Genomic DNA, 24,240 nt, shown 5'->3' with positions numbered 1-24,240 from the left:
CCATTGACCGAGTTTGTAGCTTTCTGTGATCTGAGCAGCAAGGCGCAAATAAGCCCCTAGAGACCAGGTTTTGTGCTTTTCTTCCCATATATATTTATTCCAAAATAAAGACATAAAATTTTAAACAAATTATTACAACTGATTTTAACTTATCATGGCTTACTCGACTTTTTAATTGTAACAACTTAAAGAGGAGGTTTTTTAAATTCAATAAATAAAATAAATAATATTTCCTCTTCATACTCTGCCTATCTGGGTCTCTGCATCTCTGATCCTTTTTTTCTGGAAAATTTCCAGAAGACTCTTCAGAAATGTCACTGTGTTGCCTCTTGTGGTTTGGTTGCATGGCTGTTCACAGGAAAACAACTGTAAAGGGGATAAAAGTCAACGAAGTAACTAAAACAGTATGGAACCCAGCAGCCCCGGGACCCCCTTGCCCAGAGCGCGGTGGAGGGGGTGGGTAGGCCATGGGGAGCGAGGTGTGCAAGCAGCAGGGGGCTTGAGACATAGAGCAAGTGGACGGGGAGGTCCCAGGCTAGCATTTTGTATGGACAGAGTGGGTGGGATGACTTTGTGGTAGGATTTCATGGGTCCTGAAAACACACACACACACACACACACACACACACACACTTAGATGTATCAAATGGCCCTAAATCTCCTCATTAGAGGAAACCTTTTCTTGGGACTCTTTAAAGCTAGAAATTTTGTTATTATCCTTTTCGGTTGTCCTTCCAAGCACGATGGCTAAGAGCGGGACTTTGGGGCCACATAGACCAGACTTCAAATCTTAACTCTGCCACTTATTAAATACGTAGCCTCAAGCAAATTGGTTAACCTCGCTGAGCCCTCAGTTTCCTCCTGTACAAAGTGATAAGTCTAACAATTGTCTTTAAGGTGGGTATTCAGGAAAACGGCATATACTAAGCACTTAGAACTCCGCGCTGTGGCTGCAGAAGCACATGCTGTTAGCTGAGTGAACTCTCCCTCCCGTGGTCTCCTGCAGGGACGTGAATGCTCAGAGTCCACCCTCTCGCCCTCCCTCCATGGACTGAGGTATATGATGATGGGCATTTAGGGCAAAGGGCGAACTTCCACCTGGATCTCGCTGCATTTTCCTTTAAACCCCTTCTTAGCCAAGCAAAAAAATCTTTAACTTACAGGGTACCACATTCACCCAGCTAACCAATCGAATCTCTAGGACAACTTAGTATTGTGTGAGCTATAGCCCTGATTCTCTAGATTTTCACTTTTAATTAAAGTCAGGGCAGATTCTTTCACTGTTCAGCAGATGGAGAGAAGTAAATGGCAATATGGGTGTGAGTGTTTTCTAAAACCAAGGGGAGCAATAGACTATTGGCACAGATCTCACTTTAATTTCACTGTTCTGATTCAAATTCTTAGATGCCCCTTATCAATCTTGAACTACCAATTCCAACTGTATTATCCTTTCTCGTTCAGAGAGAGTCAGCATTGACATTCACACAAAAATAACCAACCAGAACATATCACGGATGAGAACAAGCTCACCTGACACTTGTTGTTCTTTAGGGCTGCAACTGTTTTTTTCACCCGGTTGAAAATCAGGGCGAATCTTGTTTTCACTGTGGTGTTGGTCATCTGTGACAGACCCTCCTGGAAGCATGCTGTGGTGCAGTCGTCCTGGTAAATAATAAGGATTTATGAAAGGAAACACTCAGAGACAGCTTTGAGAAGGAATCACAAAGAGAATGCTTTTAGATACAATTTTAATTTAACCAACGTAATCTAAACTTGCATTAATTTTAGAGAGGCCCCTTGCCAGTCTAGGAAATGACCCTTCCTATTTCAAGGTGAGGCCATTTTTCCACAGTGACACTCCCTGGAGATTTCCACCATGTTCCATCAGGGAACCTGAGGCCTGTGGGCCTGGCAAACAGCCAGCTCTGAGTCTCCTTTTCAAGCGATGCTCTCCTGTTTCAAGTCTTGGAACACTGAGTTTGAAAGTACAGAGAAAGGAAAAGCCTTTTCACACCAGCCTAATGGGATGTGCCAGTTGAATACAGCCAATGTTTCAGCAGAAGCTAAAATCACAGAATAGAAACCGAGAGGCTGGGCTGAGCTTTAAATGCGTGGATCCTCCTCAGAAGGCAACAGAGTGTGATGTCTGACCTCAGCTGGAGTGAAAAGCTCAGATTCTGCCAGGCCTTGCTTGTGAGAGAGCAAAGCTCAGCACAGGTAAAGCTCAGTTCTTCCTCCTCGCCTTAACCGGGAAGTTCCTGCCTCGCTTCCTCTCTGCCAAGGAGGGCAATGACCGCCCGGAAACCCTTTCACTTCCCCTTGACCCACACCCTCAGACACCCTCTCCTGCCAGAGGACAGCGTTCAGACCATGCAAGAGCCACACTGAAACAGCTAAATAAAAGAATGGGAAGGAAGGGAGGGAGGGAGAAAGAAGGCATGGCACATAGTTTACGCCAGAAGAAGGACAGAGAGTTGTCATTTTCTTCACAATGTTTTGCAACCCTGGAGTTACTGGCAAATGGGTTAGAAAGTAGCGTGATGTGAGCTGTATCACTTGTTATATTCTCAGTTCCGGTTTGATTCCATTCAAGACCACTAGTCAAAAACACGTTCAAGATTCTTTCCTAAATATTGAAAAGTGTTCAAACTTCTCAAGGAGCATAAGATTGACTAAATACAAAGACATGTATATAGTATAGAATTTCAGGAGCCTGGTCTTAAAAGGAAACACTAATCTGTAACAATTGCAAGTAAGTAATACTTTCTTATTTAAAATATCAAATAGGGCAATTTATTTTTCCTTAAAAACGTTTAAAAAACAAGATTATATTATTTTATTCTACTCACAGAAGGAATGGGCAGACACAAACAATCGGTCACCTGCAAAAGAGAAATTCCAGAGTGAAGATTCTAGATGAGAAAATTAAAATTAGTTTGGAAAGTTTTTAAAAGAGCATTTACTCACATTGGTGCTGCAGCTGCATTTTGAAGGTGGGTGCTCCTAAAGTAAGTAGAGAGACAAGAACCCATAGTAGGTGGTGCGTTTTTCATCCTCTTATATTTCAATTACATTTCCGATAGCTGCCTTTCCCGCCGGCACCCTCTCTGAAGCTTACCTGTAGGTTGTCGATGAGGTACTTGACATCCATGATTCCTGCCATGGTGGAGCACCCCTGGCCAGCCACAGAGCAGAGGAGGAGGGCAGAAGCAAGGACCACGACCAGAAGCATCTTGACACAGGACTGGGACTCTGCCTGTGGATGCCTCAGATCAAGTCATATTTAAAGCCCCCTGGCAAACATGGAAAAACCCTGATATCAAACTGATACCAAGTGCCCACTTTTTCTCTGTAATTTTGGGCCTCTTGACATTGAAAAATATATATCTATACATATCAAATTGAGTCACTTGGCAAAGACTATGTTACATCGTGCCAGGAAATATCATTCCTCAGAAAAGATGCTTTTCAAAAAGGTGGGTGCTGAGATGCTGCAGGAAAAGTTAAAGATCTTAAAACCATAATTTTTTTTTTAAGGCAGAGATTCTGGTTGTGAGAGTTAGAATACTTTCCATGAAAGCCCAGGGCTGTATTTTCCCTTTTTTACTTTATTGGAAATGCTGACATAATAGCCAGTCACAGGTGTTCCAGAGAAGAAGGCCATGGAGGGGGAGAGGGGGACATGGGGGAGGGGGGCAGGAGATGAGACATAGTACAGCTTCCTTAGCTATTCTGTCTGTCAGGGTTTTTGCAACGTCAGTCTTTGCAAGCTCAGTCAGTCATTGCAACCTCAATGTTACTGTACTTTATTTCCCAGTCTTAACAATGTCTTTCATGCCTGGGCCAGATTCTCCACGTCATACAAATGCATCTTTGTGCAAGTATTCCTTTGAACAGGTGTCCGAAGGAGGGACTCTTCAATTGTAAGCACAAGAATGCAGCAATAGCCCGGTAAAAATGGCCTCAAGGGTTCATTAACATTCTTAGGGAACTTACATAGAACTGTGCAACATCAAGTAAAAACTCAGTGATTGAGATAGGATAATAGCTAACATTTATTGAGCACCTGCTACACACCAGTCACAATTCAAAGCACTTTATGAGAGGGGCTGGCCCCGTGGCCGAGTGGTTAAGTTCGCGCGCTCCGCTGCAGGCGGCCCAGTGTTTCGTTAGTTCGAATCCTGGGCGCAGACATGGCACTGCTCATCAGACCACGCTGAGGCGGTGTCCCACATGCCACAACTAGAAGAACCCACAACGAAGAATACACAACTATGTACCGGGGGGCTTTGGGGAGAAAAAGGAAAAAAAAAAATAAAATCTTTAAAAAAAAAACAAAGCACTTTATGAGAATTAAACCATGTAATACGTACTACCACCAAATGAGGTAGGTACTAATTTGTCATGCCTATTTTTTACCTTTTAAAATACCGTCTGTATCTTAGCTTCCCGGCCCTTTGATGGGTCTGTTCTTATCACTGTGAACCAGAAAGCAGTCTCATGTAGCCCTCTGAGGTAAGTACTGTGATTTTCCTCATTATTTTACAGATGAGGAAACTGAGGCACAGAGGGGCAGGTGATTTGGCCAAAGCCACACTGCCGGAAAGAAACAAAATTTGTATTCAAACCCAGAAGTCTGGCTGCTGGGTCCAGCTCCTAATCTTCCTGCTCTTCTGCCTCTCTGTGTTTTTCGTCTGCCTCTCCTACCGGGATACACGCCCTGTGGGCCTTGTGGGTCTAGTTTTTCCCTATATCCCCAGGGCTTGGGAAGGTGCCTGGGGAAAAGGGGGCTATCACTAAACGCATGTTGAATTAAAACATTAATTTGAAAAGTAGTTTTTATAGTAAGAAAGGTGCTCATAAACCGAGATTTTATAAGGTTTCAAATCTGGTTTCTAGAGTACACATTTGGAGGTGGGTGCACTTAAGAAGATATATCTTCTATTCACTAGAAACTGAAAAGGGGGGGGGGAGCGGTTCTTCTGCTCAGCATTTTGAGCCATAGCAGCCAACAGGGACAATGCTGTAAGACTTTCCCACTACTGCTGCAAGAGTGTGTGGCAATGTTGGTGTTCCCAGTGCATGTTGCTCCTTAGGAGTGATGATGGGTCCTTGCTGTTTGGCTGCTCTAAGGGGAAGGGGAGCATCTTGGTGGCAAACAAGGTAAAAAGGAATCGGCTTTTTGCTAAAGTCCCCGAATTCCCCCGCAGTTCTGACTTCATGCCTGTCCCTTGCAGGCTCTAAGGAGAAAGTTCGAAGGCCCCCCAGCCTACGGCAAACACTTTTATTATGGGGTCCAGTATCTATGCCCTTTTCTTGTTGATAGAACCCTAATTAGTTCAGGGCAGCACGGTGCCCAGTCAAACACCCACTTTTTCAGCCTGTCTTGCTGCTGCAGGTGGCCATCTGATGTGTTCTGACCAATGCAATGTCTGTAGAGTTCCTTTGCTTTCCTGGTAATAGGAGACAAAGGTAGCTGAAACCTGCTCTTTCACCTTATTTCAATTTGGGCATAGGTGTGATAGCAGGAGCTTCAGCAGCAATCTTACAACTACGAAGGAATAGACAAGAGAATTGCAGCAATAGCGACACCAACACTTTGCATAAATAGAAAATAATCATAAAAGCAATAAAAATAAAGCTACGAAAGCAACAATAGAAAGTAACAATCAAAATACAATAGCAGTACTAAATTCTAGCTAGCTATTACTGTCTACTGAAGAGTCTGAGCCTTGAAGCTCAGGAAAAATGGAAAGCTCTGATAAAATGGAAATTAGCATGTGCTGGAGAGGTGTGAAAGATATGGTAGCATCAGACTGAACCTTTTCCCCTGACATCATTGGGAGACTTAAAAGAGACCTGAAAAGGCCATCATCTTCTCACGATGTGAGTCAATGTTAGTTAATGCTGTGTGAACCACGGAAAGCATTTCACGTACCACCAGGCATGCCTCCCCGACTGAGCGAAACATGATGCCACCCCTCTGACTGTCCAGAGGGGGCTCTACCCAGAAAGAGAACGGACCTGTTCAAAGCCATGTCTCTAGTCACTAGTGGGAGGTAGTATAGCGTAGTGGGTAAGACCAGTGACCCTGGAATCAGGCTGCCTGGGTTCAAATCTTGCTTCTATCACTTGTTAGCCACATGGCCTTGGGCGCCTTGGTCTCCCTACCCAAGCTTCGATGTCCAGACTGTAAGATAAGGATAAGGATGTGGAAAACGGGGAGAGGGGCGAGGTTGTGGTACAGGCCTCCCTCAGAGATTTCTTGTAAAGATTAAAAGAAGTGTTTACTCAGTGCTTAAGTAGCCTCAATTTGAAGGGCGTCAGCGTAACGTCTAGTTTAGGGGTCAACAAACTCTAAGCTACTTGGCCAGATCCAGTGTAAGGCCTACAAGCTAAGTACAGTTTTTAACCTTTTTGAAGTGTTGTTAAAAAAATAGTTAACAAAGAAAAATGTGTGACAGAGACTGCACGTAGCTGGTAAAGCCCAAATTATTTACGGTCTGGCCCTTTACAGAAAAAGTTTGCCACCCCGGTGTAGCTCACACACTGCATTCCTCATTTTCAGAAGACACCATCAGCTATCTTCCCCTGTTGGGAAGGGTAGAACTAGGAGTTGGTGGCCCAAGTGTCTCTTCTCCCATTACCCTTCTGGCTATTCAGCGCAGGCCTCTGTACAGAGGGGTGGGGAATGGGGAACCTGGAATCATCAGCTGCCAGGTTCTCTGAAGTGCTGGAGGCCCATCCTCTCCTGTGGCTGTCTGTGGAGTGAGCTTGATGGCCCCAGGAGCCAAAGGTCTTCTCTTGGTATAGCCAGGTGCCCGCCATAAACCATATCTCTGGTAGACCCTGCTTTACCAGGAAGAGCCCTATGTATTGAAGTCAGGAGAAAAGTGGGTGAATTAACATTCCTTTCTTCCTGGGCCAACTCCCGGCCTGACCAACTGGCCTTGGGTCACCCACCCGCCTACCCACCCCAAGAGTTGATGCAGGGAAAGGTGACCAGTGGACACTGGTGCTCCGTGGGCTGGTTACCTAGCCTTTACAAGCATCAATGTACCATCAACACTCGCCCATACAGGAATCTGGGGCAGATCACCCAGTTTTATGTCATGGAAGCATAGGAGTGTTCCATTTGGGATGCTTCCTCAGGAATGAACCACATTCCCATTTGAAATGTGGCCTGTTCTGGTCCAGATTCCACTCATGCTCTGCTCTCCACCTTACCTACCACCCTATAGTCACGTTGGTTTCTTTCTATTTCTAGCCTCCAGGCCTTTCCTTTTGCTAAGCTCTGCCTGGAATATTCTTCCTCAGCTCTTCCATGTATGACCCATTCTCATCCTTCAGGCCTTAACGCAAATGCCACTTCCTCCAGGAGGCCCTCCCTGACCACAGTAATCATTGCAATCTGGATGACTCTGTCAGTGTCTATTCCTCCTAGTGGGATGTAAGTTTCGTGAGAACCAATATGACGACTGACTCTTGTTCACTCTTGTATTCCCAGGGCACGGTCTATATTAAGTGCTCAAGAATTACTGGTTAAATGAATGAATGATGAGTAAACCTAATTTTTAAAAAATTTATTAAATTTATATTATTTGGGAAATAACCAGTATTTGTTCCCAGTGAGTCATTACAAATACAGAGCAGATATAACTTTTAAAAACCTGAACCAGGAAAGCACTCGAAGAGTGATTAAGCAACGAAAGAAACCAACCCTCCTGTTCTATAGCCCCTTGAGAATTTGAAGTGCTTTTCAATCTCTTCTCACCTTCAATTCTCAGAGTGACTGTATGGGGAAGGCGTGTCCCGTGTGGGAACTCCAGCTTTGTAAAGGATGAAAGAGAGAGAGAGAGGTGACTATTTTTTACAATTCTTTTCCATCTCCCCAACCACTCAGTTACAAAAAAGGAAAGACTTAAGGGTATTTAAATGGTAGCTCTGCAGTTCAAAACACTGTTTAAACAGCAGATGTTTATCTAGGCAAAGTCTACAGCTTTTGAGGGTTAGCTTCTAGGATTTCTTTCAGTATCGAAAGCTAAGTATGCAAATGATCTCCTACAGAGGAAATACACCAAGCTCAGAAATTAATTACTCACCTATTTTAAAAATTAAGAAGTTAGACAGTGGGACGCTTATCAAGATTTAGCATAGATAGTATATTTACAACGAATGATAAATGACAATACTCAACCATTTATTTTGTTCCAAAGAAAAAGTTTGACATTTTTATTTTGTGATAAAAACCCATGTGTCACAGATTATTTCTCTAGTAATAAAGCAAAATGATTATTTATTCTAGGAAACCACAGTGCCAAATGACATACCCCTAAAAAGGCACTAAATTTCTAAGTAAAACCCATTATGCCTTTTTTTCTAAACAGCCAAGAGATAACTAGTCATGAGAATCTTCATGCACTAATTTCTTAATCAAATAGTTACTTCTAGGTTAGTATTTCCCAACCAAGTGTGAGGGGCCAAGCCCCACTGAACGTGCTGTCATCCCTATAACGGCTTCCCCCCAGGGAGAGTGATTTCCAGCTGGGTGCCCTGCACCTCTCCCCTCGCATCCCTCCTAAACAAATTCTGGGTCCCATGAGCACAAGACTTCCTGCTCCCATGCAGCTTCCAGAGCTCCAGGACTTAGGATCCATTTCTCTCCACTCGCCCCTTCTACTCCTCCTCACCTCTGGTGAATCACAATCCATGTTATCCTTATAAATGGAATTTTACTTCCTCCCATCGACGCAGCCCATTGTTACCTGAAACCTGCCCCTATATTTGTTAGAGACTGTGGGACCTCCTTTGCTGGGGCCAATTTAGTAGTGTCCATCTAATTAAGAAAGGATGAGAATGCCTGTCCTGGATCACATCAGGGAAGGCACTAGAACTTGTTGAACCCTTACTACACACAAGGTAACATATTACCCACTTTATGTACATTCTCCGACTCAGCCCTCTCAGCAGTCTTTATTATCCTCATTATATAGATGTGGAAATGGAAGCTCAGAGAGGCTGCAAGTCACCTTAGTCACACAGCCGGCAACTTGAACTGGATTTATTGGACCCCAGAGCCTGTGCTCTTGTCTGCTATGTCATATGTCAATGCCTATTTCGGCCGACCCAACTATATAGCCCCAATCCTAAGTCCGCTTGATGCAAAGTGTGGTTCTGGGGCTGGGGGAGGTAGAACTAGCGATCAGCTGTATTGTTGTCCTAGGGCTGCCATAACAAAGTACCATGAACTGGGTGACTCAAGGCAGCAGAAATTCATTCTCTCACAGTTCTGGAGGCCAGAAGTCTGAAATCAAGGTGTTGGCAGGGCTGGAATCAGCCTGACCGCTGCAGTCAGCTGGCTGTCGAGAAGAGCTGCCTCCTCCCAACTGGCTGAATAAGGCTCCCAGGATAAGCCTGGGAGGTTGGAAAGGTAGAGGACAGCCCTACGTCACCAAGGATGCTTTGGCCACAAATTGCAGAAACCCCAGCTAACGCTGGCTTAAACATTGCGGAAATTTACCATCTCACAAGATGCTGAATCTGTGGAGGGAGTGGGCCCCAGGTGGGGGGACCAGGACTCGGGCATCTCTGTCTCTCTGGGGGTTGGCTTTGCCCTCAGGGTGCCTCCCCTCATGCCCCAGAGGAGCCAATAGGCACAGAGCTCCATAGGCACAGCTCCCAAGGCACCTGCATTCAGGGGAGCCCAAGGCTGTGAGTCCCCATGAGGAAGTTATAGTTCACTCAGAGTCCTCCCAGTCCAGATAACCTTGCCAATCAAGCCTAGTTGATATTTTACGTCATCTAGTTTTCAGGGCAACAGAACTAAAAAATTAATGGAAAGGCCAAATTCTCTTTCAGAAGGAGAAATGGTTGTGTTAACATACTACCTACCTCATAGACATCCGTAAGTGAGTTCATTCTTAATTTTCCCTTTTTTGTGCTTTTTTTTTTTTCAAGTTTTACTCAGGGTTATGCTATCCTCATCAAGCGCTTTAGGACACTTTCCATCCTTGTCCTTTGGAAGAGTTTAAATAGTATGAGAATTTTCAGTGTGCCCTCTCTCCTCCAGAGAAAACATGGGATTTTTCTTGTTCATTTCCACAAACCCAGTGACAAAACAGTGTCCAGGACACAACAGTTAGAATATTTGCTGTCTTTTCCATGCTACCCAGAGAGCGGTCCACGGCAATGCTCTGGGTTCCTCTCATAACTTAAAGGGAAACTTTCACAACGTCCAGATCCCTTGATGTCCCATAAATGAAGGAGGAGGATGTCTTCAAATTCCTTGCAGCAAGAACCCACTTAGGTGGCACCCACCTTGACTTCCACGTGGAATACTACGTTTACAAAAGGAAAAGTGACAGCATCTGCATCGTAAATCTGAAGAGAACCTGGGAGAAGCTTCTGCTGGCAGCTTGTGCCATTGTTGCCTTTGAAAATCTGGCTGATGTCAGTGTCATATCCTCCGTGAAAACCTGCCAGCAGGCTATGCTGAAGTTTGCTGCTGCCGCTGGAGCCAGTCCTATAGCTGGCCACTTCACTCCTGGAGCCTTCACTAACCAGCTCCAGGCAGCCTTCTGGGAGCCAAAGCTTCCACTGGTTATGGATCACAGGGCCGACCACCTAGCCTCTCAGAAAGGTGTGTTATGTTAACCTGCTTACCATTGCTCTGTGTCACACAGACTCTCTGCACCACCTGGATGCTACCATCCCATGCAGCAACAAGGGAGCTCGCCCAGTGGGTCTGATGTGCTGGATGCTGGCCTGGGAAGTTCTGCACATGTGTGGCACCATCACCTGTCAACACCCACAGGAGGTCACCCCAGACGTTTACTTCTACAGTGACCCTGAAGAGATTGAAAAGGATGGGCAGGCCGCTGCTGAAAAGGCATTGACCCAAGGGGAACTTCAGGGCGGATGGATTGCTCCAGCTCCTGAATTACTGCTACTCACCCGGGGGTCGTGCACAGACTGGTCTGAAGGCATGCAGGTGCCCTCTGTGCCTGTGCAGTAGTTCTCTGCCAAAGACAGGAGCCCTCAGGCCGCCACTGAGGACTGGTCTGCAGCTAGCAGGTAGGAGCAACCACTCAGTGGCCTTAAGCTGTTCTTCCGGAGACTCTTAAACAGAAAATGGAGATAAGGTTGACAGAAAATAAACTGTCAGTTTCAAGAAAAGAAAATATTTGCTGAATGAAGTTCCGACAGAACTTGTCCATAAAATCTGGGTCAGATGACTTTTGGAGGTTAATTCTTTGGGATTTTCTGTTTTTTCTCTTTTTAGTGCTATATTATGTTTTCTACTTTTTAATTTCTTTTTTCCTAAGGAAGATTCGCCCTGAGCTAACACCCACTTCCAACCTTCCTCTCTTTTGTATGTGAGCTGCCGCCACAGCATGGCCACTGACAGACAAGTGGTGTAGGTCGACGACCGGGAACTGAACCTGGGCTGCCCAAGCAGAGTTTGCCTAACTTAACCACTAGGCAACTGAGGCTTGCCCTCTACTTTTTAATTTTTTATGTGAATTTTCCTAGAAAAAGATCTCAGATTTGTGCTATCAAAGTGGTGATATTGTGCATTCTGCCCACATTTTCTCTTTGATGAAATTTGTACGAAATTTGTATATTTGATTCTTTTTAGTGATTCAAGTTACACTTTTATTTATCAATTTTGCGTACGATTTTTCTTATCTTTTAATTTAGCACTTTATGCTTTTGCCTGTATTCTTTCTTCTTACTTGATTTGGATTTATCTTATTGTTCCTCTTCTAGCTCCTTGAGTTGTGTTTCCTTCATATTTGACACAAATAGTAGCTCCAATTGTTGAGCACACTAGATGGCAGGCCCAGCGCTCCGTATTCTGCTTGCATTGTCTCACCAAATCCTCACAACGCTCCAGAGGCTTCATAAGAAGGCTTTATAACATAGTGGTTATGAGTGCAGACAGGAGACAGTCGCTGCTGCTTATAACTTTGTGACCTCGTGCAAGTGACTTCTCCATGCTTTGGCTTCCTCATCTGTAAAATGGGCTAATCCTATAATCTACATCATAAGGCTATTGTAGAGGATAAATTAGTTCGTACACATAAAGCTCTAGAACAGTGCCTGGCACACAATTGGCACCACGGAAGTAGCTGATATTATTATTTAAAGATAAGGGGCTGGCGCTGTGGCCGAGTGGTTAAGTTCACACGCTCTGCTTTGGTGGCCCAGGGTTTCATGGGTTCGGATCCTGGGTGCGGACCTAGCACAGCTCATCAAGCCATGCTGAGACGGCATCCCACATAGCAAAACTAGAAGGATCTACATAGAATATATAACCACGTACTGGGGGGCTTTGGGGAAAGGAAGAAAGCAAAAAGGTTGGCAACAGATGTTAGCTCAGGGCCAATCTTTAAAAAGAAAAACTCAGAAGACAGCTTAATTTACAACATTATATTAAAAAAAAAAGTAAAGTAACTTGCCCAGAATCACACAGCAGTTGCTAGATAAGGAGCCGTCTCCTTTTGAACACAGCCTGGACAGCATCACATGGATTTTAGTACGCAGTTTGCTCAATCTCATTAATTTCTTAATAGTCTATAATTTCAATTTTGGTTTCTTCTTTGATGAAGTTCCTCTGGTTTTTTCCTCTGTAGGAAACTTTTTTATTTCTTCCCATCTCCATGATCTTCATCCTTGGAACTCAGAAATTTCAGCAGGATGTATTAAGTTGTGGCTATTTTTTAATTATTCCTGACTGGCACATAGTCCGTTTGATCTTAAGATCATAATCTTTCTCCAGTAAAATTATTTTCTATTAGTTCTTTGATCTACAATCTTTTTTCTCCTTTTGTAATTCCTATTGCACATATATTGAAATCTCCTAAACTTTTTTTCATATCTTTTTTTTCCCCTGAAATTTCTTATCAGTATTTTTAGTTCTGATTCCTGGGGAATCTTCTGGATGAGGTCTTTTAATTCTCCATTCAAATATCTGCAGAATCCAATCTGCTTTTTAACTGCTCTGTTGACATGTTTTTTCCACCAATGAATATATTAATTTTAATATTTTAAAATTTCAGTATGCATTCCAAAAACTGTGTTAACAAGCTCATGAAGCCAACCTGCCACCATCTTTATAAAAATGAGGAAGAAATGAAAAGCAAGAGACAAAACCACATAAAATGGCCTTTAAATTTTCCACTAAAATTAAATTGATTAAAAATTCCGCTAAAAGTTTCATTTCCACTAGTGTTCGTCCTTGGATACAGCCATCCAACTTCTCTTTCTCCAAAATCTGATGCCCACTGCCAGACTCTAAAAGCAGTTTTTTGGTTTCAGCCTACTCTCCCCCAAACCTTACCTCAGCCTCTTTCCATCTTCTTTTTTGATCTTTCGTAAAGTTTTCATTTTAGAACGGTTTAAGATGTATGAAACAATTGTAAATATACTAGAAAAGGTTCTCATATACTCCGCATCTAGTTTCCCTTATTATTAACATCTTACGTTTGTTACAAATGTACATGGTACATTTGTTACAATTAATGAACCAATATTGATACATTATTATTAACTAAAGTCTATACTTTATTCAGATTTCCTTAGTTTTTACTTAATGTTCTTTTTCTGTCCTGGGATTCCCCCCAGGACACCACACTACATTTAGTCATTATGTCTCTTTAGGCTCCTGTTGGCTGCGACAATTTCTCGGACTTTCCTTGTTTTGATAACCTTGACCGTTTTGAGGAGTACTGGTCAGGCATTTTGCAAAATGTTCTTCAACTGGAATTTGCCATGTTTTTCTCGTGATTAGACTGGAGTTAAGTGTTTGGGGAGGAAGACTGCACAAGTAAGGTGATGTTTTCCTCACAAAATGTCAAAGATACATGTATCGACATGACTTATCCCTGTTGATGTTGACTCGATCATCTGCCTGAGGTGGTGTGTGTCGAGTTTCTCTACTGTAACATTGCTCTTCTCCCCCCTTCCATCCTGCACTCTTTGGAAGAGTCACCCTACACAGCCCACACATAAGGAGTGGGCAGTTGTGTTCCATTTCCTCGAGGGCTGAGTATCTACACAAATTAATTTGAATTTTTCTGTTTGGGGGGATTTGCCTCCTCATTTATTTATTTATTTATATCAATATGGACTCACGGATATTTATTTTACACTTTGGGTGACAATCCAATACTGCTTTATTTATTTTCTTGCTCACATTGTTCCAGCTTTAGCCATTTGGGAGCTGTTTCAGTTGTCTCCTGTGCCTCCTTTGACCCCATCATTGTGGCTATTTTTGTTTTTTGAGCATTGTATTATTTTCTGGCACTACAAGATGCTCCCAGCTCATCTTGTCTATTTCCGGCCCTAGTCCTAGACTCAGCAATTTCTCCAAAGAGTGCTAGTCCCTTTTATTGGAGAATGGCATCGGAAAGCAAGATGGAAGCTGGCGGTGTTCATTGCTGCTGGGGTTCTATTATTTTGTCAGTTGTGCAATTATATTTTTTATCTTCAAGAATTATTAAATATTGCTTCCTTTCCCTAACAGCCTGCTCTTACTTTATCGATGCAGTGTAAGAACAGGAATTATAAAAAAATATATACACAGGAAACAGGGGAGGGAGAAGCTTTTTGTTAAGTGCTTTTTCACTCAGGGTTATTTACTCTGAATGCTCCATTTAAACTGCTGAGTGTTTTTATATATCTGGTAATTTTTTGCTCTGTTGATGCATATGAATAGTGGTTTAGAAAGATAATCAAAATTGGTGGCTGAGATGGGTCTCAACAGAGACTGTGTGAGCCAATGTAATTTCTTCCAGTCCTTAACAAAAATAGAAGACAAATTTAGATGTTCACCTTTTTTATTTTAGAAGCTTAGAGATCTAATGGTTTGCTGAGCACAGGGATGGTGCTGTAAACATACAGAGAGCTACTTGGATGGAATTTCCCCTTAGCTCAAGAGCAAAGTATCCTTCTTGTCTCGGAAACTGGACATCAGCTGACATAGAGTCTCTCTCTAGGGGACATCTCAGCCACTGCTGACCTCACAGGGTCTTCCTCTACCCAGAAGACTGGCACTGCCCTCTGCAGCTTCAAGGATGCAGATTCTAAGCAAGGTTACTGCTTGCTTCCACTCCCCTCAGTCCTGGAAACTGCTCTGGGTACTTTAGGAGGAAGACTTCAACAAAGCTGAGCTCGTCTCTGCTCACTCCTTTTCTTGTAACCTGCTCTATCTCTGGCTCCCTGAAGGGGATACAGCGCGGATCCCTTCAGTTACCCCAGGTGAACTCCCTCTCATGATATGGTGGCTGAACAGCCCTCCCCTCCTCTGCTCCTGTCTGAGCCACTCCAGACTGAAACCTCCTAAAATGACAAGGTTGGTTTATTAGTTATTTATTGCTGAGTAACAAATTACTCCAAAACGTAGCAGCTTAAAGCAACACATATTTATTATCTCATGGTTTCTGTCTGTCAGAAAACTTAGCTGGGTCCTCTGCTTCAAGGTCTCTTACAAGGCTGCAGTTGGGATGCCAACAAAGGGTGTGTGGTCTCATCTGAAGGCTCATTTGGGGGAAGGATTGGCTTCTAAGCCCACATAGTTTTGGCAGGACAGTTCCTCATGTTGGACTGTTGGACTGAGGACCTTGGCTCCTTCCGGGCTGGAGGCTACTGTCAGTTCCTCGTCACATGGGTCTCTCCAATATGGCAGCTGGCTTCATCGAAGTGTGCAGACTGAGAAGCCAATAGACAGCATCTGCTAACAAAACAGAAGTCACAGTCTTTTATAACCTAGTCAGAGAAAAGACATTATATAACTAGGTCCAGCTCATACTCAAGGGAAAAGGATTATGCTAGAACATGAATACCAGATGGGCATCTTTAGGGGCCATATTAGAAGCTGGCCTGCCACAAGCAAGGATAAGACTCTATTCCAGTCCCCAGTTGGGATACATAATTTTTCATCTGGTATTGGTTGGGTTGTTTCTGTGGGATATTGGGAAAGAATGCACATAAAACCAGAAGGCTTAAAACACTATCTTAGTCCTGGATACCATGAACTTGATTTTTAATATACTGAGTTTGAAATTATGGAAAGAGCTTTAGGTTAAAACGTTCAGTCAGTTGTTGCTCAATAATAATTATTTTAACATTTTTTATGAGCCAGCTCTTGAGTTAGAGATTTCATATGTGTTATCTCATTTTAAACCTCACACCAATTCTATGAGGAAAGCATTATTACCTGAGAGGTTTGGATGAGGAAGTTGAGCTATAGGAAGTGAGGTAACTTTCCAATGTCTGAGCATCCTGGTTCCCTAAGCAGCTCTCTCACATCCCCAGGACTGCTTGACTCATCCAGTTGCAGTCACCATCTCGAAGGGGACAGGGCTGTATGAATCAGCACTTTGGGACGGTAGTAGGATCCACTTCCTACGCTCTCCCTCAGACCTGCTAACTCTATCTAGTTGACCCCAAATACAAACTACTGACCTCTGTCTTAGTTTCCACCTCTGTATCTTGCTCCCTTGGATGGAATGCATCATAATGACTCTCTCCTTGAGTCCTGACACCAGTCTTTCTCTCCATAACCATGGCAAGCCCTGCTCTTCTTCCATGACTAGTGACAGGTCCTAGAAGACCAGCCCAACTTGGAGGGCAGATTTCTCATCCCCGCCTCGCCCCCCCCCCCCCCACCACCAAATTACTTAGACCTCTGAGGTCCCTCAGTTAGTGAGAGGCAGAGTCAGAATTCAACCCATGCTCTTTGTATTATCTCATTCTACCTCCCAGGTTGACCATTAAAGTAAACAAATACTTCCACTCAAACACTATTTTGGGATTATTCTTTCCCTAGTCCAGATAGTACCAATTTGATTAAATAGGTAAAATGGAAAAGAAGAAATGGGTAAAATTCCTACTATGGCCACAGTCACAGCTGCGAGTGAAGGTCAGGGTAGGGGTGGTAGGCACATGAAATTAAAGCGATGGTGGGGAGAGGCAGCAGGACACAAGCATGATGCACATTCCCAGGGTTTATTTCATGGTTCCTTTAGGTGAAAAAGGAGGCTGCATCTCTGGTTACATGTCTACCATCTCCAGAACACCTGGGGCACCAAGCATAGGACCCAGCGGAGGCCTCAGCCACAAAACCGTGCGCTTTAGTGTCTGCCTGAAAGAATGAAAGTCTAATGTGATTTCTTCATTGATTTCAGAAAAAGATAAGCAAAGAAAAGAAAGGAACAGTCACCCAGCTCCTCATGGTACTTCATAAGAGGCAGACTGGCAGACCCTGTGGAATGCCTCTAAAGTTCTCAGTAACGGTGGGGATCTCCCGTGGCCAGTGTTCATTACTTCAGTCATGCCCATGGGGTTTCAGTTTGGCTCAGAGTACAGCATTCACCGAATAGGGTATTGATTTTAAGAAGTTTTATTACTAATGGATCTTTTAGATAAGGTATTGTTTTATTCATTCCAATTCATCCTCATCATCCTGCTAAGGAAGAACTGAGGGTCTGGGTCAGGGTCAGGGTCAGAGCGCGGGTAGGATCCTTTTACAAGCTTGACCTCCCGAACCTTTGATTGAGTTGGACACTCCTTTCCTCTAGAAATGTGCTCTTCTCATGGCCGCAGTGACACCACATGCTCTTAACTTTCTTCCTATCTCATCCACTCCCTCTCAGCATCCTGTGCAGGCTCCTTTCTCCCTTTCCAGCTTCTCCATACTGGCTTGTCACAGTACTCAGTTCTCTGCTCTCCATTCTTCTCTGCCACGACTTAGATGTTCTCATTCAGTCCTGGCCTTACTCCATCCACGTGCTGAAGGCTCTCAATTATGCCTCCAGCACTGACAGCTTCGCTGAGCTACAAACTCATGTTACAAGCGTAATGTGTTTAAATATGTCCAGATTTTGTTTCCCCTTGGAATAATTATATCACTATTCCCTACACTCTTTCGGCCATCAAGGTGTAGCAGTGAGACTGGAAAGAATTTTTAAATCCTTCAATATATTAGGATTCAATATATAAAGGAAAGATTACCTCTTGACCCTGGTGGCTGGGCTGTGATGCTTGATGCACCAGGTCAGGAGAAGAATGGACCAGGAGGAGTAGAAGTTGGAAGCCCACCTCTTCTGGCACCAAGGGATTATAGGGGAAAAAAGGTGGGGTAGAAGAGGCAGCAGGAGACACGTGGGTGCTTACCTTCCATCTCAGTACTTCTGTCCAGGCAGTGGCAGGTGTGTTATAGCTCTTGAAGGCAATGCTGAGAGTTTTTGCCCACTTTACTTTGGTGTGTATGGAGTACATCACCCAGCTGGCCCTTATACCAGCCTTGGTAGTGGGGAGCAGTTGGTGGGCGAACGAATCAGAGTACAATCAGTGGTACGGCGAGGTCAGGCAGAGACAGCGCTGGATGGTAGCTCTCTAAAGCTCTCCCCAGTCCCCATGTGGTGAGGATGGAACTCATAAATGTGTTCGCAAAGTGGACCATGGCTGCGTAGAGAGCTAGTCAACATCCACGTGGCCAAGGTGGGCGTTTGGGCCAGGAGCTGGGTGAGAATATGGCAGAGGCTGTGTGAATAGGGTGCATTGCTGTAGTGTCCAGAGAAGGTAGAGGACACCAAAAGGCACAAAGAGTCCTTCCAGGCTGGGAGGGTACCATGGGCTCCCACCATCCTGGGGGAGAGAAGAGTGATAGGGTGGGAAGATGAGGGACTGAACCTATTTAAATTCTTCCCTCTGATGAAGAATACCAGACTGGACTAACTGTGGTTCCCTCCCTCCACCTGCTCCCATCCTCCAGTGGGTCAGGAATGGTGGGGGAGATCTGAGAAGAGGCTCTGATTTCTTTGCCCTTCTGAGTTATACTTAACGGAATCAGATTTCCTCAACTCGTGACTGATTATTTGACATCTAACACGTTATCTTAGACTAAAACTAGCCCAAACTGAATTCTTGACCTCCAACCTAAAAACACCCTAGTCCACTCCCCATTTTCCCTGTATCAGTCAGCGACAACACCATAACCCATGGGTTTAAGGCTCACCGTTGACTTCTCCTTTCCCCTCACCCCTCACATCTAATCCATCAGTAAGTCTTGCCAGCTCTACCTCCAGACATGTCCTAAACTCACTTCTCTCTCCACCATGAATATTATCCTCGCAAAGCTTATTGCGATATCCTCCCCTCTGTTCTCGTTCCTGAGGCTGCTTCCTGCCCATATGGCGCATTGTGTATGAAAGAAAAAGATACCCCTTTCCACAGGTGAATGTAGCCCCATGTTGGACACGGGGCTTGGTGAGTGGCACAAAGGCTGGGTTTCAACACCCGCTCACCTGCTCTGCCTGGCCCCCTCGTGTAGGATCCAGCCTGCAAAAACACAAACAGCAGCCTTCCCGCTGACGCTTCCCTGATGATCCATTATCTACCAGCAGCGGAGTGATCTTTTCAAAACATGAATCAGATATCGCTGCTCTGCTTGAAGACCCTTAATGTCTTCCCCAAACCCTGAGAACAGTTTCAACTTTCCCCCACAGCCCCCGGTTTCCTGCATGCAGGGACCCTGCTTCCTTCTTCAGCCTTGTCACGCTCGCTTACAGTCACTTTTTCTCTTTTCTTCTCCACAACGCCAGGCCATTCTTTGTGTTTCTGCTGTTCTCTCAGACTGGAAAATGTGGGCTGGCTCCTTCTTGTCTTCCAGGTTTGGGCTCAAATGTCACCTCTTCAGTAAGGATTTTCCTAAACGACTTTATTCATATTGCCCTCCTCCCACACCCTCTATCATATTACCTGTTTTGTTTTCTTGATGACATTTATCAACCTCTAAAATCTTATTTTTCATTTATTTGCTTATTTGTTCCTTGTCTCCTCTCTCTCTCTCACAAGAATAAAAGTCCCCAGAGCAGGGAACATTTCTGTCTGGTCCACTTCTACTTTCAGAGTCTTGAATGGTGAATGGCACCTACTTGTTGAATGAACACGTGAACTAAAGAGTCAATGGGGAAAGCTGCGTGTGGTGCTATTGTAGGCGTTTCACAAAAAGACTGTAAATGTCTGACCGGCAGAGCCGAGACTTTAGAATTCCTCCAAGAGACAGTGACATGGCCCTAGAGACGCACAGATAGAAGAATAACACAGGAAACCAAGGAACAATTTGCCAGACAGTGAACCACGTAGCTGTGTTATAAATGTTTCAATAATAAATGGCATCACAAGTTGACGTCAGGGCCATCAGTGAATCTTAACAAAATTCATACTCAAGTAAAGTTTTATAAATATTTCAAAAGTTCAAAAATAGTTACTATAATGTATTCTACTTGGAATATAAAACTACTGATGGAAACATCAATAAAACCCATTTATAACAGAAACCAGGGCTCCTAGATTACCGTATGAGTTAGGCCGAAGATTTCTTACCTAAAGAAAACCTTATTTTAATAAATAATTCACATAGTAGACTCTATTTTGCTAATTTGGTGAGGGTGATAGTGAAATATCTCCCCCTTTCCTTTTTAGAATGTCTAAATTTTAACGAGACATAGCATGGTAAAAGATGCCCTTCCATTGAGTGATTATGGTATGAAGGAATCTCGTGGAGTGTTGCCTTTCATTACTGAATTTAAAACTAGAAGAGAGCAAGTTTTGAAGTGGTTGAGTACTTTTACAAAGCCATGCAAAACAAAGTCTTCTGATGACCATCTTATTTTCTGACTATGAAATTTTTTTCACCATTTGTCTACATCCTGTTTGCGGTTTAAAAATTCTGATCACAAAGAATGATATAACACATGCTAAACAATAATTCACCTAGGATAATCTTAGCATCTATTCATCATCGAGAGTTCAAGTTTTCTATAACATCACTCATTGTGTTTCTAAATCCAGGAACTGCCTGCTTTCACATCGTTTATTCTGATCCCCAGCCCTTGTAAATGAATATACTGATCATGACTGTGCACCGTTGTAACCAGTTCACAGAACTACTACAATTAAGGCATTTATCAAGTGTCATCATCTTCTCTTACCTCCTTTGCTCCTAATCTTTAGTCCTACCAAGACGCGTTTGTGGTCGGAGGCTCCAGCTCGAGGTTTCTCTTCTCACAGTTTCTTTTGTTCAGTTTAAGAAAAGCAGTAAGGGCATAGCAGACTAGGTTTTGTGAACATTTTGTGAGATCATGATGAGATACTAGTTATTAAATATAAGCTCTGTTGAACAGTAGAAAATGCAATTTTTACTTGAAACCCACTCTACTTTTCTTCTCCTCTCTTTGTCTCCTTTCTTGTCTTCCTTCCTTATTTCAAATAGCTATTGAGTTTCAATAATGCATGAAGCCCAGAGTCGGGCAACAACACATGAACGTGTTTATGAAAGACCCTATTGCTGTGCCTAGAACATAGTAGATTGTTCCATTTGGGCAAAAAAAATAAATAAAATCAAGCTCACGGTTTCTACCTTTGATCTTGACATGATTGAATCTTTTATTTGAACTTACCTTGACACAAATCAATTAGTCTAAGTTCTCTTCTCATATCATAGAATTCTTAACAAATGATTTTTCATCTTTTGTTTAAATGAATGAATAGATTTTGCCACGATGCAGTATGGTATGGAAAAAGACCTGTACCATCATTCAGAAAATGTTGAATAATTCACAAGATAGAATATATAAAACCTAGTGTAGTAGAAAATGCCTTGGAATGGAAATCAGGAGCTCTGATTTCAAATCCAAATTTTATCCCCAACATGCTATGCAACCATGGGTCAGTCACTCCCTCCTTATGAGCTTCATTTTCCTCATTTGAAAAATTAGAAGATTTGTTACTCAGGATTCTTTCAGTCAAAAATGATGGAAATCCAGCTAAAACAAGTTCAGGCAAAAAGGAGAACTTTTTTGACCCAAACATCTTCAGGCATGGCTGGATCCAGGAATCAGATAGCATCACTGGAAAATTGTTTTCTCTCAGCTCTGCTTATCTCTGTGTTGGTCCTATCTCCCCTCCTGTAAATGGGCTTCCACTATGGGCCCAAGGGAAGCAGCTATTGTAACTTTAAGCTTGCATCATCCCAGCTTATTGACTCTAAAGAAAAGGACTTGTATTTCCCAAGACCTATATACCAATCTGAGGGAAGAACTTAGATTGGGTCTGCTTTGGTCAAATATCTAACATTTGGACTGATTTCTGTTGCTAGGGGAGTAGGTACTATCATTGGCCAAGTATGGATCACATGTCTACCACTGAAATTGGGTTGGGAGAGAGATCTTCTTGGTTCCTGCCCTGGGGTTCATTCTCTGGCCATAGAAAGGAGTTAGAAAGACTTGGGAAAGACAAGCGTGGTCTTAGCCTTTCCAGACAATCTGTTTCCCCAAGACGCTGCTAGGAGATTAGGAGACACTGAACCAGAGAGGCATTTCACCTTTAAAGCAAAACTATTGCCCATTTGTGCTGCTCATCTGTCTGCCTGTCCCAGTGGATGATAATAAGTTTGATTACTTACTAGAAGGGTTTCTATTTCCACCAAGAGATGAAGTACTTGCCCAAGGTGAAATGGCTAGATTGTGATGAAGTCTGGGCTAAAACTCACACCTACCTTCTCCCATCCAGTGTTCTCTCCACACTACCATGTTTTCCTTTGGTCAACAGGCAATACTGATTTACCACCTCATGCCTGCAGTCATGGGGACTCTCTTGTTTAGAGGCAGACGACAAGTTAGTTCCTCTTGGGCCCAACTTGAAAAGTTCCTTATTAGTTTATATGATTTGTATTCCTAGATCATGGGCATTTTTAGAGCATCCTGGTTGACAAGCTCAGTAAAATATCACTGCGAGACTACGAGGATGTGCAGAATGACTGTGCAGAAATGCAGTCCAGTCATTTCCAAGCTCAAAAGCAAGATATGGAATGTGCACCAAGGAGCTCACAGACCAGCAGTTGACTTTTTGGAACCTCAATTTCCTCATCTATACAATGAGAGAGTTAGTCTAAATCAACTCAAAGGTGTCCTCCAGAGTCTGTGAATATATGCTTTAAGACCTTTCAGAGTTTCTTTCAGACTGTAGACCCATGCGGCATAGTTTATTTTATTTACTTATTTATGTTTTTGATGAGAAAGATTGGCCCTGAGCTAACATCTGTCACTATCTCTCTCTTTTCTCTTGAAGAAGATTATCACTGAGCTAACATCTCTGCCAATCTTCCTCTATTTTGTACGTGAGACACCTCCACAGCATGGCTTGATTAGCAGTGTAGCTCCACGCCTGGGATCTGAATCTGCGAACCCCAGGCCACAGAAGAGCAGCACACAAACTTAACCTCTACACCATGGGGCCGGCCCCCAGAGTTTATTTTAATAAGTAGTGCAGTTATGAGCTTGGGGTGCAGGAGTTATGATGAATGTCTGTCCTACTCGACTTTATCTCCAGGGCATTGGCAGTCAGGGTCCTACCTCCTAAATTACAGAGGCTGGACCTGGCTTGATTCGGAAACTTCACCGTTGGCACTTCATTCGTTTTGCTTCTGGGTTTGATCTCTCCAAAAGGACATATAACAGCTTGGGCAGAGGCAGCTTGTTTAAGCTGTGATCCGAGGCTTTCCTGTGTGTTAGTTTTGAAAGGAAGAAGAGCGAGGGTTCTAGGCATCTGAAGGTGCTAGAAGACCAGGGCACCAAAGCCACACCCCAAACATCTGACAACTTTGTAGGGGCTCAGCCTCACAAAGAACACTTGTCTTTTCATTGTAAGCGTGGTCAACACACAGTACGTGTCGCTCACACCCTGACCTCAGGAAAACACTTTTGGTTAACCGCCGAGAGTGAGCCCCACTTCCTGCTCCGAGCCTTCCCTGACTAAGCTGTTCAACCATGATACGCCGACGTAGACAGGAAGAACCCAGTGAGGTAACCTGAGGTAACCGACTGGCCCGAGGTCACCATGGCACTCTGTTGATGGTCTACAAGTCAGCTCACTTTTTTCTTAGGCTAATCAGCCAGACAATAATAGACTTTGTAAAGCTTAAGTGACAGATTGTAAGTGTCGAACTCCTACTTGGGCTTGTCTTATGTTTTCTGTTCCAGTACAAAGATGTCAAAAGCCGGTGAGATCTTGAAGCCATTAAGCCTTCTGCTGCTACCCGATGTACGATAATGATGTAGAAGTACGTGTAATTATGGTACCCTTTTTTTGGTAACACATTTTAAGATGTTCAAATGAAAGGTATTACATAATAGTTAATTTCTGACAAATATAAAATGTGTAATGATTATATGC

At 43.5% G+C, this 24,240-nt stretch overlaps 1 protein-coding gene and 1 pseudogene across 1 annotated transcript; one reads left to right on the top strand and one right to left on the bottom strand.

The window, feature by feature from the left end:
* Positions 1–237: 237 nt before the first annotated feature.
* On the bottom strand, positions 238–3,232 carry IL9 (interleukin 9). The gene is made up of 5 exons (XM_008510363.2): positions 3,119–3,232; positions 2,968–3,003; positions 2,850–2,882; positions 1,531–1,662; positions 238–366 (listed from the first exon to the last, which is right to left on the bottom strand). The coding sequence occupies exons 1-5, from the start codon at positions 3,230–3,232 to the stop codon at positions 238–240; spliced, it is 444 nt and encodes a 147-aa protein (XP_008508585.1).
* A 229-nt stretch (positions 3,233–3,461) lies between these two features.
* On the top strand, positions 3,462–11,077 carry LOC103543561 (small ribosomal subunit protein uS2B-like; annotated as a pseudogene).
* Positions 11,078–24,240: the final 13,163 nt, after the last annotated feature.

Source organism: Equus przewalskii, chromosome 13, assembly GCF_037783145.1.
Source record: "Equus przewalskii isolate Varuska chromosome 13, EquPr2, whole genome shotgun sequence".
NCBI lineage: Eukaryota > Metazoa > Chordata > Mammalia > Perissodactyla > Equidae > Equus > Equus przewalskii.
The sequence above is the reverse complement of the archived record's forward strand: the minus strand, read 5'-3'. Positions and strand labels throughout refer to the sequence as shown.

Excerpts from the sequence above, each read along its gene's own strand:
- IL9 (XM_008510363.2), bottom strand. The coding sequence starts at position 3,232 with ATGCTTCTGGTCGTGGTCCTTGCTTCTGCCCTCCTCCTCTGCTCTGTG. Across the intron at positions 1,663-2,849 it reads TGTGTCTGCCCATTCCTTCT|GACGACTGCACCACAGCATG; the intron begins GTGAGTAGAATA and ends ATTATTTACCAG. Across the intron at positions 367-1,530 it reads TAAAGAACAACAAGTGTCAG|TTGTTTTCCTGTGAACAGCC; the intron begins GTGAGCTTGTTC and ends TCCCCTTTACAG.